This window comes from Chinchilla lanigera, unplaced genomic scaffold (assembly GCF_000276665.1).
Source record: "Chinchilla lanigera isolate Chin_1 unplaced genomic scaffold, ChiLan1.0 scaffold00059, whole genome shotgun sequence".
NCBI lineage: Eukaryota > Metazoa > Chordata > Mammalia > Rodentia > Chinchillidae > Chinchilla > Chinchilla lanigera.
Genome location: NW_004955460.1, coordinates 3,502,598 through 3,518,803, shown reverse-complemented (window position 1 = coordinate 3,518,803; position 16,206 = coordinate 3,502,598). Strand labels below are relative to the sequence as shown.

The following is a 16,206-nucleotide window of genomic DNA, read 5'->3' as shown; positions in this document are numbered from 1 at the left end:
GGAGAATAGCTGGATTGAATGGAACCTCTAGATTTAGGATTTAGTTTTTGAGGAATCTCTACGCACTCTATGATTTTTTTTTTTTTTTTTGGTCTTTTTGAGACAGGGTTTCGCTATGCAGTTCAGGCTGGCCTTGAGCTCACTTTGTAGCCCAGGCTGGTCTCAAACTTGCAATGATCCTCCTGCCTCAGCCTCTAGAGTGCTGGGATTACAGGCATCCACTACTACACCAGGCTGACCATGTTTTCATGTATTTATTTGCCATTCCTCTTCTTCACCTGAGAATCATCTATTTATTTCAGATGCCCATTTTTGGATTCGGTCTTTAAATTGGGGGGAGGGTCTGATTGTTTATATAGTCTAGTTATCAGTTCTTCATCTGAGGAATAGCTGGAAAAATTTTTCCCACATTGTTGTTTGTCTCTTTCCTCTGTTGATGGTTTCTCTTGCTGTGGAAAAGCTTTTTAATAAGATGAGATCCCAGTTGTTGATTCTTTGTGATAGCTCCTGTGTGATCAGGGTTTTGTTTATAAGTCTTCACTTACACCAGTGACTTCAAGAGTACTACCTATTCTATCTTGCAGATTTAGTGTTTCTGTTTTAATATTTAGATCTTTGATTCATTTTGATTTTACTTTAGTGCGTAGTGAGAGACACAGGTCTAGTTTTAACCTTCTGCATGTGGAAAGCCAGTTTTTCCAGCACCATTTATTAAGGAGGATATCTTTCTTCCAGAGAAGGTGTTGGACTCCTTTGTCAAAGATAATGTGGCTGAGTGTCTCTGAATTGTTTCTGCATTTTCTAATCTGTTCCATTGATCCTCAAGTCTATTATTTTGCCAGTACCATGTTTTTATAACAGTAGTTTTGCAGTACAGTTTCAAGTCAGAGATTGTGATTCCCCCTGCGTTGCCTTTCTTACCTAAAATTACTGTTGTTGGGGCTGGGGATTTAGCTCAGCGGCAAAAGTGCCTGCCTGGCATGCTCAAGGCCGTGAGTTCGGTTCCCGGTACTGGAGAAAAACCAAAACCAAAACCAAAACAAAAACAAAACTAAAATTACTGTTGTTATTCTAGGTCTGCTCTGGTTCTAAATGAATTTCAGGAACGTTTTCTTTAATTCTGTGAGATATGTTGTTGGAGTTTTGATTGGGATTGCATTAAATTTTGGAAGTATGTCCATTTTCACTATATTGGTTTTCCTACCCCCCAAAAGGGATATCTTTCCATTTACTGATATAGTCTTCAATCTTTTTCTCCTTTACTGTAGTTTTCAGTGTAGAGATCTTTTATTTTCTTCATTAGATTGATTCTTAGGTATGTCATTTTTCTGGATACTATTGTGAAAGGTGTTGTTTCCCTAATTTCTCTCTTAGCTAGTTTGTTATTTGTGTATAGGAAGGCTATTGATGATTTTGAGTGTTGACTTTGTTTCGAGCTATGTTACTGAATTTAGTTATTAAATCTAGGAGTCTTTTTGGGAATTTTTGAGGTCTTTCATATAAAGTATCATGTCATCCAAAAATAATGATAATTTCTTCCTTTTCTATCCTTATTCCTTTTATTTTTTCTCTTGTCTAATTGCTCTGGCCAATGTTTCCAGAATTATATTGAGCAACAGTGGTGATAGTGGGCATCCTTGTCGTGTTCCTGATTTTAGAGTGAAAGCTTTCAGTTTCTGTCCATTTAGTATGATGTTGGCTGTTGGTTTATCACAGATAGTTTTTATCAGATTGATATAAAGACCATCTATTCAAATTTTCTGTAGGATTTTTTTTTTTTATCATGAATGGGTGTTGGCCCTTGTCAAATGTTTTTCTGCATCTGTTGAGGTGATCATGTAGCTTTTATCCTTGTTTCTGTTAATGAGGTGTATTTCATTTATTGGTTTGTCTATATTGAGCCATCCCTGCATCCCTGGGTTTAATCTTACTTGGTCATGGTGAGTAATCTTCTTGGTGATTCGCTTCACTCTGTTTACTAGTATGTTATTGAGGATTTTTGCATCTGTGTTCACTAGGGAGATTGTCCTGTAGTTTTCTTTTGGTTGGATACTTCTCTGGTTTTAGCATCAGGGTAATAAATCGTATAATGATTTAATGTCCTCCTAAATAGATATGCCTAAGAAGCAGAAGCAATTAGCGGATGATTGTTTGATCAGCATGGTAAATACTGTTACATATTATATTTTATCCTACTGTATTCATCTAAGCCTGTCCTTGTGGGTCTCAAGTGGTGGAAGTGCCTGGGGAGTCCTGCTTTCCAGAGATAACGTTTTCTTTCTGTAGTCAGTAGAAGTTCATTGCTTTTGATCTTTGCTGGTACATAGTGAAAAATGTTTGTCCTGCCTGGTACTGAGGATTCAGACTCACACATACATTTACCATATAATAAGCCACTGTCTTGCTTGCCAGTGGGGAGTTGCCTTTGGAGACCCTTGTAGCCCTACCCCCATGTTTTAAGTATGCCATTTTCTTTAGTACTTAACTTCAAAAACAATTTGTTTTTGTAGTACTATAGATTAAACCCAGGGCCTTTGCACTCGGCTATATCCCAGCTCTTTTTATAAATTTTGTTTTGAGATAGAGTCTCCCCTAAGTTGTCCTGGCTGGGCTTGAACTTGTGGTTCCCCCAGAGTGATGGGATTTCAGGAATGCATCACTAAGCTTAGGTGGTATTCAGCACTTATTGCTGTCATTATTGGTTCATCTCTAGTTAGAACTAATGCTTCTTTTGTTCTCTGTCCAGTATACTCTGTTTCTCTCTCTTTTTAGTTCTTTTTTTATTTTTTGAGACAGGCCCTCACTATATAGTCCAGACTGTCCTTGAACTCACTATGTAGCCCAGACTGGCCTTGCAGTCACAGCAATCCTCCTGCCCCACTCTCACAAGTTCCAGAGTTATAGGCATGAGCCACCAAGCTCCCCCCTCTCTCTTTTTTATTCTCTCCTTCTCTCTTAAATAAAGGAGTTTATTCTTTAGCCTTCCCCCACCAAAATTGTCTGTGTTGGCCAGCAGAGTGGGACATACCTGTAATCCCAGCACTCTGGGAAGAGTCAGGAAGATCACAACATTCAGCTCAGCCCAGGCAACTTAGCAAGACAGTGTCTCAAAATGAAAAAAAAAAAAAAAATCTAGGGATATAGCTCAGAGGGAAGGCCTTGATTTAAATCCCCAGTAACACACACACATGCATGCAAACGCATGCATACCACACCCAGAGAATTACTCATATTTTTTCCTGAGCAATTTCAGTGACTAAAGTCTAATGACTAACAGATTGATTATACTATTTAAATGATTAGAGTTCAAGACTTTTTTTTTTTGGTACCGGGAATCAAACTCATGACCTCAGACTTGCCAGGCAAGCACTTATGCCACTGAGCTATACTCCTGGCTAGAGTTTAAGACTTTAACTATATTCACAAATTCTTTTTTTAAAGTGAGCTAGTGATAAATACTCTATTTGTAATTGCCTACATAGACAATAATAGTGATTAGATGATAGTAATATTTACTTGGAACTTATAAAACTCATAAGTGACACAATTTTGTACCATTTAATTATTGAATCATTTTTTAAATTCAAGGTACATTCTTTGCCAGTTGCTTTTAGTGCAAAAAATTTTCCTGTGTGTTTTACAGTATTTTCTTTGAGTGAAACATGAGCATATTTCAGAACTCCTAGGAGTAGATGTCCAAAATAAAATACCTATTTTTGATGGTTTTACACTATTACTTTGTTTTTTTTTGTTGTTTTTTTTTTTTGTTTTGGTTTTTCTCCGGTACCAGGAACCGAACTCACGACCTTGCGCTTGCAAGGCAGGCGCTTTTGCCGCTGAGCTAAATCCCCAGCCCCTACACTATTACTTTGAAACAAAATCTAGATGACTAGAATTTTATTCTAAAGGAGTATTTTAAAAATTATTGACATTTGCTACTTGGTAACTTCTTTTGCCTTTTCTGATTGTTACAGAAATATTTTATAGGTTTATTACTCATTTTTATAAACCTGGTCCCAAATACTACTTTATGGTAAAGACTCACATCTTTCTTCTGATTTAAATTACACTCACCAAAACTTTTTTGTAGACTCCACATTGTCTTTGAACATTGAATACCAAGAAGCCGTGAAAGAGTTGACAAAAAACCGAAAAAGAGTTGGCTGAGTTGCTTGTCAAAAACAAGAGTAATTTTCCCCCCTGAAGTTTGCTGTTTATTAAATCTGAAGACTTCCTGTAAGATATTTCCTTCAGTATTTTAGCTTTCAACAAGGACAGCAGAAGTAGATATGGAAAGATGTAGTGGTTAACACAAAAAGGTAAAAAGTTTGGCTATTTCAAGGAGCTCATATAGCCCCCGGTGAGTGGAGTTGAGGCTTCTACTAGGTTGAGCTGATCTTGTTCAGGCACCTGTGCATCAAGATTTGAAATGATTTATGGTGTTTCAGAGCAAAAGATGAATAACTCACATTGTTATTTTCAGGAGTTGGTGATGACACACGAAGTTGGGGGCCACCTTTTGCGGGCACAGAAAGCACATACTTTCTCAGTGTTAACCGAAATAAGAAAGTAAGGATATCATTTCTGTTTTTGCTTTATTTATGTAGTTCTCTTGTAATAACAAAGCATTTGACATCATTGTGGCATTTTTGTAGCTATAATTAATAATTCAGGTGTGATTCCCCAGATATCAAATAGAAGCAATAGAGCTTGTGGTTTTTTTTTTTTTTTTTTTTTTTTGTACCTGGAATTGAGCTCAGGACTTTGCACTTGCCAGACAGGCACTGGTGCTGCTGAACTATATCCCTTTAGTAATCTTCCTTTTCTATTAAGTAACTTAAAACATTAAAATAAATTCATGAGAATTTATTACAGAAATTTTATAAAAAGAGATATCATTTGATTCTTTACATTTGTTGTTCTTTTAAGGGATTCTAAGTGCCTAATACTTGGTGTTATTGTCATAAAACATTTACTATAATATTAGCTATTATCCTAACATATCATAATTACAAATAAATCAGTAAAAAAGATTTAAGTATTTCTCTACGGGGAAAATAGATTTTCTTTAAGAGGAAAGTCTGTCATATGAATGGCTTTCTTGTTGAACTGTCAGTAATAAGAAATACCGTTATGACAATATTTTAATGTAAATACTTTGATTTTTAGAGTATAGCTGTTAATATGAAGGATCCAAAGGGGGTGAAAATCATCAAAGAGGTACAGTATTCTCTGTGGGAAGCAACTTACATCCTAGGTTGTAATTAGAGTGAAAATGTTGTAAAACTTTCTTTCATTGACAATCTGTACTTTGCTGTAAATGCTATTTAAGAATATAAGTTGACATTTTTCATAAGTATAATATATTTTATTATTTTGCTGGGCATGGTGGCACATGCCTGTAATCTCAGCACTCAGGAGGCTTAAAACAGGAGGATAGTTGTGAGTTTGAGACCAACCTGGGCTACAAAAGGAGCTCAAGGCCAGCCTGAACTGCATAGAGAGACCCTGTCTCAAAAAGACTATATATTATATAGTCATATATATATATATATATATATAGTCATATATATATATATATATAATATCTTGTGTTTTGTGTATAATTATAGCCCTAGCTATCACTGACTGCCTTTTGAATCAGATCTTGGACTTGGGCACTTTACTTACATTGACTTCTCTAAGCCTCAGAATTTGTCTTGTAAATGAAATATTAGAATCCTTAATTTCATGAAAGGAAATTGAATCATATAGGGTTTAAGTGATGCTCCCAAAGGCTAGCACACTAGCTAATGTTAAGTTAAATTAAATTTGGCCTAAATATACCTCTCTGTGTAGAAAACTATAACCTAATTTAGTATATTAACCAACTATAAACAAGTTTAAGAGTATATTTTTGTGACAAATAGTGAAGTTTCAACTCATCATAGCAGCTAAGTGAGCAGATTGTGTCCCTGTAGACAAATGTCAAGCTATAACTAATAAAGCTGTTTATGGATGTTACTTTTTTTTTTCCTAGAAAAACTGTTGTCCATCTTGTTTGATGGAGTTCTCTTAATCTTTCCTGGTTCTGAGAGCTGCCCCATACACAAATCATACTTTCCTCAAATGTAGGGCCTTGTGCATGTAGGGCTCTTCCCTATGCAAGGCAAGAGCTCTAAAACTGAGCCACATCCCCAGCACAAATTAGTATCATTTCTTAACCCTTTCTTTCCTGTCTTGCTGATGCAGTTTGTTTCTAAATTATAGCTAGAGACAAACTCATTATTAGGTACTGTATGTGTCAGATTTATTTTAGATCTTATTGGCTATGTGACTGGAAGGAAGACTTTTCTAAAAGAAAACTATTTGGGGGGATCCTATAACTCATACAAAAATTACACTTATTTTTTCTTCTGGGCAAGTTTGGCAAGTTTTACAGCATTATGGTTTTTTTTTTTTTTTGGTTTTTCTCCGGTAACGGGAAACGAACTCACGACCTTGCGCTTGCCAGGCAGGCGCTTTTGCCGCTGAGCTAAATCCCCATCCCCAGCATTATGTTTTGAAGGTTTATCTATGTTGTAGTATGTATCAGAACTTCATTCCTATTTATAGTTGAATAACTTCAATCTCTTAATGGATATTTTGGTTGTTTTTACTTTTTAGCTATTATGAATGATACTGCTATGACCATTTGCATACAAGTATCTGAGTCTCTGGTTTATATTTTAGGAGTGACATTTTTGGGCCATATGATAATTACATGTTTAACTTTTTGAGAGACCTCTCATAAGGTGTTTAAAGTTAAAAACATTTAATGCCATTTGATTAAATAAGGCCCTGCGTCATGTACCATGCAGAACAGATGCACACAGAGAGATGATGAATGTAGAATCCTCAATATGATATAGCTTGTGTTAGTAATTGCAAGAGTGCTATGTAAGTAGCAGATAGTGCCTCAAAAAATTTTGTGGAATAAATTAGAGTATAACTGAAGTTTATATTTTATTTAGTGCTAACACCTACCCTCCAGTTCTACAAGCAATGCTTGGTATAATTGTTAACAGTAAATTAATTCTAGTCATAATTCTAGAGATTTATGGTGGAGTGTATTGTGTGAAGTTTCCCATAGGAGAAGCAGATCAGTTGTTAATTGGGTCTGCAATTTGGAAAGGTGCCTGTATTGCTTGAGATTTGAGGCTTTTCTATCTTTGCTATTGTTTGTATATGATGTGAGTGTGTCCTCATTGGTTCGTGTGTTGGAAGGCTGGTCCTCAGTGTTTGAGGATGTTGGGAGGTGGTGGAACCTTTAAGAGGTAGAGCCTAGTGGAAGGTGATTAGGTTATTAGGATGCAGCCCTCAGAAGGGATTAAGGTAGTTCTTGTGGGATCCCAGTTGTTCTCACTACTGTAAGTTGTTAGAAAAGAGTACGCTTGACTTCCTCTCTGTTTTCTGGCTTCCTGATTCACTGTGTGAGCCCTCTCGTACATATTTCTACCATTGTGATGCTATTTGCTAGGAGTTCTTCACCAGAGCAGAGCTGATGCTGGTGTTAGTCCCTTGAACCTCTAAAACTGTGAGGTATATAAACTATTTTTTATGCGGTGCTGGGGATCAAACCTAGTGCTTTGCCTATGCTATGCAAGCTCTCTACCACTGAGCTACACTCTCTGTCCTAAACCTCTTTTCTTTTTTTCTTTATGCATTACTGAACCTCAGGTATTTTGTTATAGCAACAGGAAGTGTACTAATACATTTTCCTATTTCTTTCTTTTTGTCTGGTGTGTGTGTGTGTGTGTGTGTGTGTGTGTGTGTGTGTATGTGTGTGTATTCCTGAGGATTGAACCCAGAGCCTTGTTCTATTTCTTAATGTATTTATCATGCTTCCTTGAGAGGTGGTCATCTGGGGTTCTAGTGCCTCTGTTTCAAGAGCTCTGGTGGATGACAGTTTCTTGCCTTTATATGCTGACTAGGAGCTGCCCTGGCTCTCAGTTTTGTTGTCAGACAGCTCCATATATTTATTCCACGTGAAGTGACACAATAACACTTGATTTATTTACATGTTTATAGCTAAAGCTTATATTAATTCAACCATTTCCACTTAAAACAGAGGTTGGCAGACTATGTGACCCAAGTCAGCCTTGCTTTTGTACAGTGTATATATTAGGATTGGGCTTTACATTTTTACATATTATTTAAAAAAGAAAGCTAAATATGTGACAAAGAACATATGTGGCCTAAAGAGTTTATTGTTTGAGCCTTGATAGAAAAAGTTTCCCCATTCCTGATCTGGAGTCTTAGTCTGTTAGTTTGTATGAATGTGAATACTTCTAATGCTCTGTCAATAAAAAATTATTTTTTTGGAGCTAGTATCAAACTTAGGGCCTGGGGGCTGGGGATTTAGCTCAGCTGCACAGTGTAAGCTAGGCAAGCACTCTACCACTGAGTCATGTCCCTAGCCATAGCAAAATTATTGAATAGTTATTAGGCACCTGGATCTATTAAAGAATTATCATGATGGATTTCTCTGGGTGATCTAGTACAATTTTTGTTATGACTTTAGGAACAACTTTGAAAGGTGTGTTGTCACACTTAAGATTTTGAAAAAATTAAGATTTATAGTAATTCATTGTCCTTTAATTTCTATGGCATTGGTCTGGCAATCAAAATCTGGGTCCTGTTTTTGACAATTACTGTTTCAGTGGGCATGATGTTCAGTTTGAAAACCAAGACCAAACAAAACAGTGGCTCATTAAAGGTGTTTAAAACTCTTTGGAAGGAAAGCATCTTAAAAATATGAAGGCATTTTCAAAATCATGTTTACGTATGTTAAGTGCCTGTTGTAATGAGGAATATCATACTAAATATGGAGAGTAGTGATGACACTGAATTTAGATATTTTATAAAGGTCTCAAAAGATGTTTTCCTATGTTTTCTGTACTTATAATTTCCTACATATACGTTTGAGAATAGATTTGGACAGACTATGTAGCCTAAAAGTTTCTCATATTCAAAGGAAGCAGAATCTGTTATACTATTTTTCAATGTAAAATTTATTAGCCCCTATTTTACTGACAGTAATGTGTTCAATAATTGACCCAGGCTTTTTTTATGTTTATCTAAATCTGCTTCATCTCTCCTGTGATTTTTTCTTAACTGTCACAAAGTGAGAATCAATTGTGTTTTTTGAAATTAAAACTCTGTCATGTGGGAAAGTTGTTGAAAGTTGTAAAGTCCCTTTGGAAGTCTGACTCATCTTTATCTCTTCCTTCAGCTTGCAGCTGTTTGTGATGTATTTGTGGAAAACTATGTCCCTGGCAAACTGTCTGCCATAGGTCTGGGATATGAAGATGTAGACAAGGTTGCTCCTCACATCATCTATTGCTCCATCACAGGTATTTGTTTTGTTTTGTTTTTTTTGTTTTTTCTCCGGTACCGGGAACCGAACTCACGACCTTGCGCGTGCCAGGCAGGCGCTTTTGCCGCTGAGCTAAACCCCCAGCCCCCATCACAGGTATTTGAACTCCATACCCACCTAAGTGAGTAGGAATTCCAGGTTCTGCATTTTTTGCTTCTATAACAGACCTCTTGCTGGTGTTAGCTTTCTTGATGTAGTTATGCATTCCCTCTTTCCAAGCCATTTAGACTGGGAAACATTAAGTATCAAGAAATGTTAACCTAAGTGGACATTTTCATACATGCCTTGACTCTTTGTGTTTATTCTTTGAATTGTCTGTCCTTAGTTTTAAAAGTTTTCTATACTGATATTTTATGAATGTTTGCAAAGTTCTGTCATTAATACAGATAAATTACAGGTGAAACGTTCATTGGCTTTAAGATAATAGAGAAACTCAACCTATTTTCTAAACATATTCACAAGTGCCAAGCGAAGGGAAGGAAAGGAATACTGTAAAGTCTTCCGAGTACTCGACCCTTGCCAGTGACTCTTGTGTGGGTGCATGAATATGTGGGTATGTATGTAGGTTATTGGGGAAAAAGTCATAGTGTTACTGAGTTTTATGTATTTCATAAATACTTACTGATTTATTAGGATGCAATGTAGGAAGGTGACTTTTACTTAAAATAGACAATTATATTAGTAGTTTTGTCATAAAAACTCATAATACTTTTAGTTTTTGTTGAGTCATCTTTGAAAGATCTACTTCTGGCCTATGATCCACCAGGCAACATTTTATGGTTCTGGTTGCAGGAGTGAATAAAACACACCTGTTCTCCCTAGGAGATTTATACTCTAGGTTATAGTCATTGAGCCGAGAAGAGATAAAGTTAAAGAGAAAAATAAAACAGGGCAAGGAGGAAGTATTTGTATTGGGAGTTCAGGTAAGGCTTCATTGTGAAGGTGAAATTTGATCGGAGACTTGAATGAAGTAAAAGAACACGCCATATTGGTGTTGGCAGAAGGAGTTTCAGAAAGATGAACATGAAGTTGAAAGGACCTGCTTTAAGAGTGTTGTGGAAGGGCTGGGGATGTAGCTTAGTGGCACAGTGCCTGTCTGGCAAGTGCAAGGTCCTGAGTTTGATTCCCAGTACCCCCCCCCCCCCCAAAAAAGAGAGTGTTCTGGGCTTGTTTGAAGATCAGCAATGTCAGTGTGGCTGAAGCAGAATGAACAAGATAATGAGAAGAAAATCAGGGAGGTGCAGATTAGCAAGGTCACAAAAACCTGTTGGCTGCCTTACTCTAAGTAAGATTGTAAGTTAATGGAGGATTTTAAATGAAAGAATGATATGACCTGACATTTTAAAAAGGATATATCTAGCCATTGTATTGAGAATGAACTATAGACTCTACAGTGCAGAGGACAAAGTGGAAGCAGAAGTGCAATTATAAAGCTGTTGAAATTTTCCAGATTAGACATGGTGATGGCTTGAGTTAGAGTGATGGCAGGCAGTTGGAGAGTGATGGATCTGGAATGTTTTCCAAGTAAAGTGCCTAGGGTTTGCAGATGCATTACAGAAGAGCATCAGTGAAAGAGTGGTTAAGGATGTTGCTCTGAGTTTTGCCTGAGCAGTTAAAAGAATAGAGTTACTATTTCCTGAGGTGAGAAATGCTGGAAAGGAGATTTTGTCGGAGTAAAGATCAAAAGTCAGGTTTTCGACTTGTCTTGTTTGAGTTGCCTGTCAAATGGAAAACTAGAGAAAAGGATTGAAACTAAGAGTTAAGAGTTCATAGGGGATTGGAAATTTTATAGTTAGGAGCAAATATGAGCCTGGTGAGAGGAAAGGAACCTGGAACACTCTTCAAGAGTGAGAACTGACGGAAAAAGGAGACTCCATTGGGTTGAGCCCATTACACTCCAATGACTAGATGACTGGGTGATAACTACAATGTAGAGAAGGAAATTGAAAAGGAATTGTCAGTAAATTGTGATGAGAACCTCCTGGAAGCCAAGTACACAAACTGCTTATTTTCAAAGACAGCTTAAGGTTAAAAGAGGGTGTATAGAGAGTGTATCCACAAAGGCAAAAAGTGTTCTTGCATTTTAAAAATTTTCTCTGCTTTCTCTCACTTCCAAGCTATTGTACATGTTTCCATTGCTGGGAACATGGTTTTCCTGCCACTTCTGTTTGCTCTCTCGTTTCCTTTTAGAGCTCAGCTTGGGTATCACAGAAAACTGGGTTGGGTATTTTGGTCCACATTTGCCATTTGCCTCTTTCCTTGCTTTTGTGTCTCATTTTCCAGTAAGTTTTCTTTCTAGTCACACTTCCATCCATGGCACAGAGCAGTTGGTAGGGGTTCAGCAAAAGTTTCTTGAATCAATGAATGCCTAATCAGGACTTGACTAAAGAATTTTAAATAGCTGCCATTTTCCCTGCATTCCACTTTTCATAGATAAGGATCAGTGGTATGCTTATATTATCCAAAGAAGCTTCCAAGGATAGCCCAGGGTGAGTGCATACTTGGCCTAATTTATTATTTCTTCCACAGATTATCCGTATCACTATATAATGATCATTGCTTTAAGGTACCAAAAGAGCTTGTACCATGAAGTAAATATTCAGTTATTGTCATAGGTCACTATATCTTGGGTCTTTTTTAAGGCAGAGAGATGAACTAGTACATTTAAAAAGACTGAAAAAGGAACTAAGAAAAAAAACTTTACCCCTTATGTTTCAGTAACTTTATTTTATAATAGCTACCTTAAAATCTTGACTTACTACAAAAAGCCACAAAATATGTTCTTAAAATATTTATTATTCATAAAATAATAATGAAAATACTCCTGTTTCTGTGCATTTAGGTTAACTGAGATATTTGAATACTTCGCTTTTTATGGTGTAGAATTTTGTGATAGTTATCTTCATAAATTAAGCTGAAGGACAATATTTGCCTGATATTTTAGATAGGATGAAAAGCTGTACTGGCCATTAACTTCTCTACTGGATAAAATTGACAGACAAGTTCTCAACATGGTTGATAACTCTTTGTCTCTAGATCTGACTCTTTAGATGTATTGTTTTATAGGTCTGCAAACACAGCTTCATTTTTGTTTTTATAATCAGTATATATGTGACAGGAAAGATTTTTTTCATTAGAATTGCAGATCCAACAGAAATATTGAGATCTAAAATATTCATATAGGTAAATTATTATTTTCTAAAATATTCTATTACCATACGATGCTGTATAACTGACAAATGTAAAGATCTTAAATGAAAGGAAGTATTTATTTCTCTTTCCTATGTCTGTGGTCAGTTGGGATTCAGCTGACATAGACTGGTTAGGTTTGGCTCCAAGTTGTGGCTTGGGAGCCTAGTCTGCTCTGCATATCTTCCAGTGATTCCTCTTACCTCAGCCTCCCCAGTGCTGGAATTATAGGCATGTACCACCACACCTCGCTGAATTGTATGTTTTTTACCAATAGCAATAGGCGTGTGTAGTCTGAAAAAGCACCTCTCATCATCCTGTTATTCCCTGCATCCCTCCATCCTTAGAATAACAGCCATACAGTTCATTCTCATTTATTTCTTGATAAAGAAACAGATCCAGAACGTCTAAGGGACCTAAGGCCACATGGCTATTTAATAACAGATGGGCTTAAACTCAGGCTTTTTGATTTAATATTAAGTGACTCATGCTTTCCATACTTAGACTTATTGTTAAGTGCTGACATGGATTTTGTGATTACAAGACAATGAACAGCTCTACTTGAAAATTATTTTTGTCTTTCCCTTTCATTTGGTGTTAATCATATTTGCAATTGTGGAAGTCAAGAACAAATTCATTAGTCAGGAAGTCTAAATTTCAACAGATTGTTTTGGAAGGAAAAGCCATTTATGAGTCATGAGTTTATGTGGATATAAAGCAAAGTTCATCTCTTGTAGAAGTTTGGTATTCTTGGTAACCAGTGTTTACTTTTTATTTTGTAGTGAAACTGATTATATCAGTCTAAAGTTGCACATGTCATGATTGGTATCCTAGACTTTCCTGATGTTTCTCAGTGGTACTGCTGTCTTGTGAGTGCTGTCCAAGCCCAAATTCCCTGTTCTTACTCATAGGTTGGCCTTATTGCTGATGAGAGTAATCCAAGAAAAGCTGAGAGATTGACTTTCATGTACTCTGACAGTTTTGTGGTTGAAATCGCCTCAGGCTGTGAAATCTGGTCTGCAAGATAAAAATGCTAAACTGATCTCAAGGGAGGAAGGACCTGATTATTTTTATTAGTTCGGTCCTCTTATCATTTCAGAGGAAGCTGACTATGCACATTAGGGGGCAGTGTTTAAAAAGCTATTATTCACTAGGCATTACTTTTTGAGAAAACAGTTTCCTGTGAGCCACCAGACAGAGAAAATCTTTGAAAGGATATATTTATACTCTTTAAGAGGCTGGTTTTTCTTTTCCCCTCAAGTGACCCCCCCCATCTCTATACTTTGGTTTTTTAAATAGCAACTTTTGATCACATTTAACATTTTAAAAAATGTTTATCAGTACATATTTTTGGTACATAATGATTGCACTCATTTTGGGGAGTTGGTATATGTACATAAAGCATCTTAATTCTTTTTACTTCCCTTTCTCCTCCCTCCCTACTTTCCATCTCTTGGTCCTTTTCACATTTGCAAAAGATCTATCTCTCTGTAATGGTACTTCCACTAACAATTTAATTTTAAATTGTACTGTTTTCCTTTGTGTCCTCTGAGTGTGCGCTTCATTATGACAATTTAGCAGTAAGAATCCTCCCCACCATATTTAAAAGCATTTCTTCTTTTTGTTCACTTCATTACTGTTTCCTTCTGGAAGGGTAAACATTACATTACACTACTGTTGACTAAGCTTGGGGTAGGAACATTTTGTATGTTCTTTAATAAAATTTCCTGGTCATATTTAAGGAAAGGGGTTTGAAGAATGTTGTTTTGATTTTTGTGAATTCCTCAATGACATTGGAATCCCTATCCTTGTATGGACAGAGTACAGGATTCCTCTTGGGGGTAAGGCCTTGTGAGGGGCAGGACCGAATTCAGAGAGAATTTGTGAAAGAATTAAACCTACTCTTTAGATCTAAATAGAAAAATTCTGAGAGCTCTATTCATAAAACCAAATAATAGCATACGTTAATGAAAAGAAAGGGGCAAGAATAGCAAAGACAGTTTGTAAGAAGAACATGGTATATAGATTTACCCTATTAGATATTAAATCTTATTATACAACAATAATTATTCAGACCATGTGGTATTGGCAGGACATTGATATAGAACAATGTTAGAGAGTAAGGATCTCAGAAACAGACTGGCATATATATAGAAAGGTTTTTTGTGTGTGGATTATACTGTAGATCATTAAAAATGTAGTATGCAAAAATGATAGTGGAGTAAGTTTGTTATCTTTATGAAGAAAGAGAAATTGAAATTCTAGCTTATGTTACACATTAAAATAATATTTCAGATAGATTTAAGCCCTAAATATAAAAAGTGAGACTTCACAATTTTTAGAAAACATATAGGAGACTGTCTCCATGACCTTAAGGTAGGAGAAAATTTTGTACACAACATTCAAAAATCACAAACTTCAAAAGAAAGTATTGATAAACTCGGCTGCTTATTAACATTAAAATCCCTCATATATCAAGAAGTATTATAAAAGGTAAGAAGATTGACCCAGTTATTCCCCTTCTGGGTATCTTCCGAGAAGAATTAAAAACATCATACCACAGCAATATTTATGCACACATGTTTATAGCAGCACAATTTGTCATAGCTAAATCTTGGAAACAGCCTGAAGGCCTATCAACTGAGGAAGGGATAAAAAAGATGTGGTTTTTTAATATAATGGAGTACTACTTAGCCATATAGAAGGATAAACTGGAGATGTTTATACATAAATGGATGCAACTTGAAACCATACTCATAAATGAAATAAATCAGATCAATATGTGTAAATCTTACTGTCTCATAGTGTAAGAAACTTAATGAATAAATAAAATACAAAGTATACAATAGACTTGACTTTTTCTCTTTCCTTATTTGCAAAAAGAAATTTGAATACATAGAGTCCAGCAATAAATGTGTAATATTTTTGGGTAAAAAAGAAGCAAGAAGATAAGTAACAGACTCTTGGAATAAAACTGACAAAGAATTAATGTCCAGAATATTAAAAATTCTTTTCAAGTCAAATAGAGAGAAAAGAACCAATTCAAAAGAAAAATGGGCAAGCTCCAAAAAAATTTAAATAAACATTTTTCAGTCTCAATAATCTCTAGACAATACAAATTGAAAGAGAAATGATATTCTACTTTCCACCCATGTACTTGATAGACGTTCGAAAATCTGACCGTACAAAGTATGAGTGTAGCAAGGGAACCCTTGGCCAGTGCTGGTGGGACTTTAAATTGGTACACCCATGTTGGTCCAGCACTTGTGAAGTTTTTAAGTATGAAAAAATAAAATAATATTTAATATTACAAAAACATTTTATCTAATTTTGCATGCATCTTTGACTATTGAAACTGTAGTGAAAAGGATAATTTTTTCATATACCTAATTTCAAAATCAATATATTTTCCCAGTGGTAAGGAGCACTTTAAAGATGATACTGAGTGATCATCTTTATATCATCTTTATAAAGAAGTCTTTCCTTATGAGCTTTTTATGAAACTGTGGGGTAAAGAAAGTCAACAGACTTGAATATGAATAATACTATTCTTATCATGTTAAAAGAGTCAAAATCACTCTTTTGAAAAGACCTCTGCTGGGTGTAATTATAGATGTACA

At 35.8% G+C, this 16,206-nt stretch overlaps 1 protein-coding gene across 5 annotated transcripts in view; it reads left to right on the top strand.

Moving 5' to 3' along the window:
- Positions 1 to 16,206, top strand: part of Sugct (succinyl-CoA:glutarate-CoA transferase) — a 693,160-nt gene that overhangs the window by 40,822 nt on the left and 636,132 nt on the right. For 4 of the 5 annotated variants that reach the window (XM_005397726.2, XM_013521159.1, XM_013521157.1 and 1 more), the window contains exons 4-6: positions 4,484 to 4,569; positions 5,170 to 5,220; positions 9,254 to 9,374. In XM_005397726.2, coding sequence (XP_005397783.1) covers positions 4,484 to 4,569; positions 5,170 to 5,220; positions 9,254 to 9,374 — 258 coding nt within the window. The remainder of the gene's footprint in view (positions 1 to 4,483; positions 4,570 to 5,169; positions 5,221 to 9,253; positions 9,375 to 16,206) is intronic. The other variant, XM_013521156.1, reaches the window with a different exon arrangement.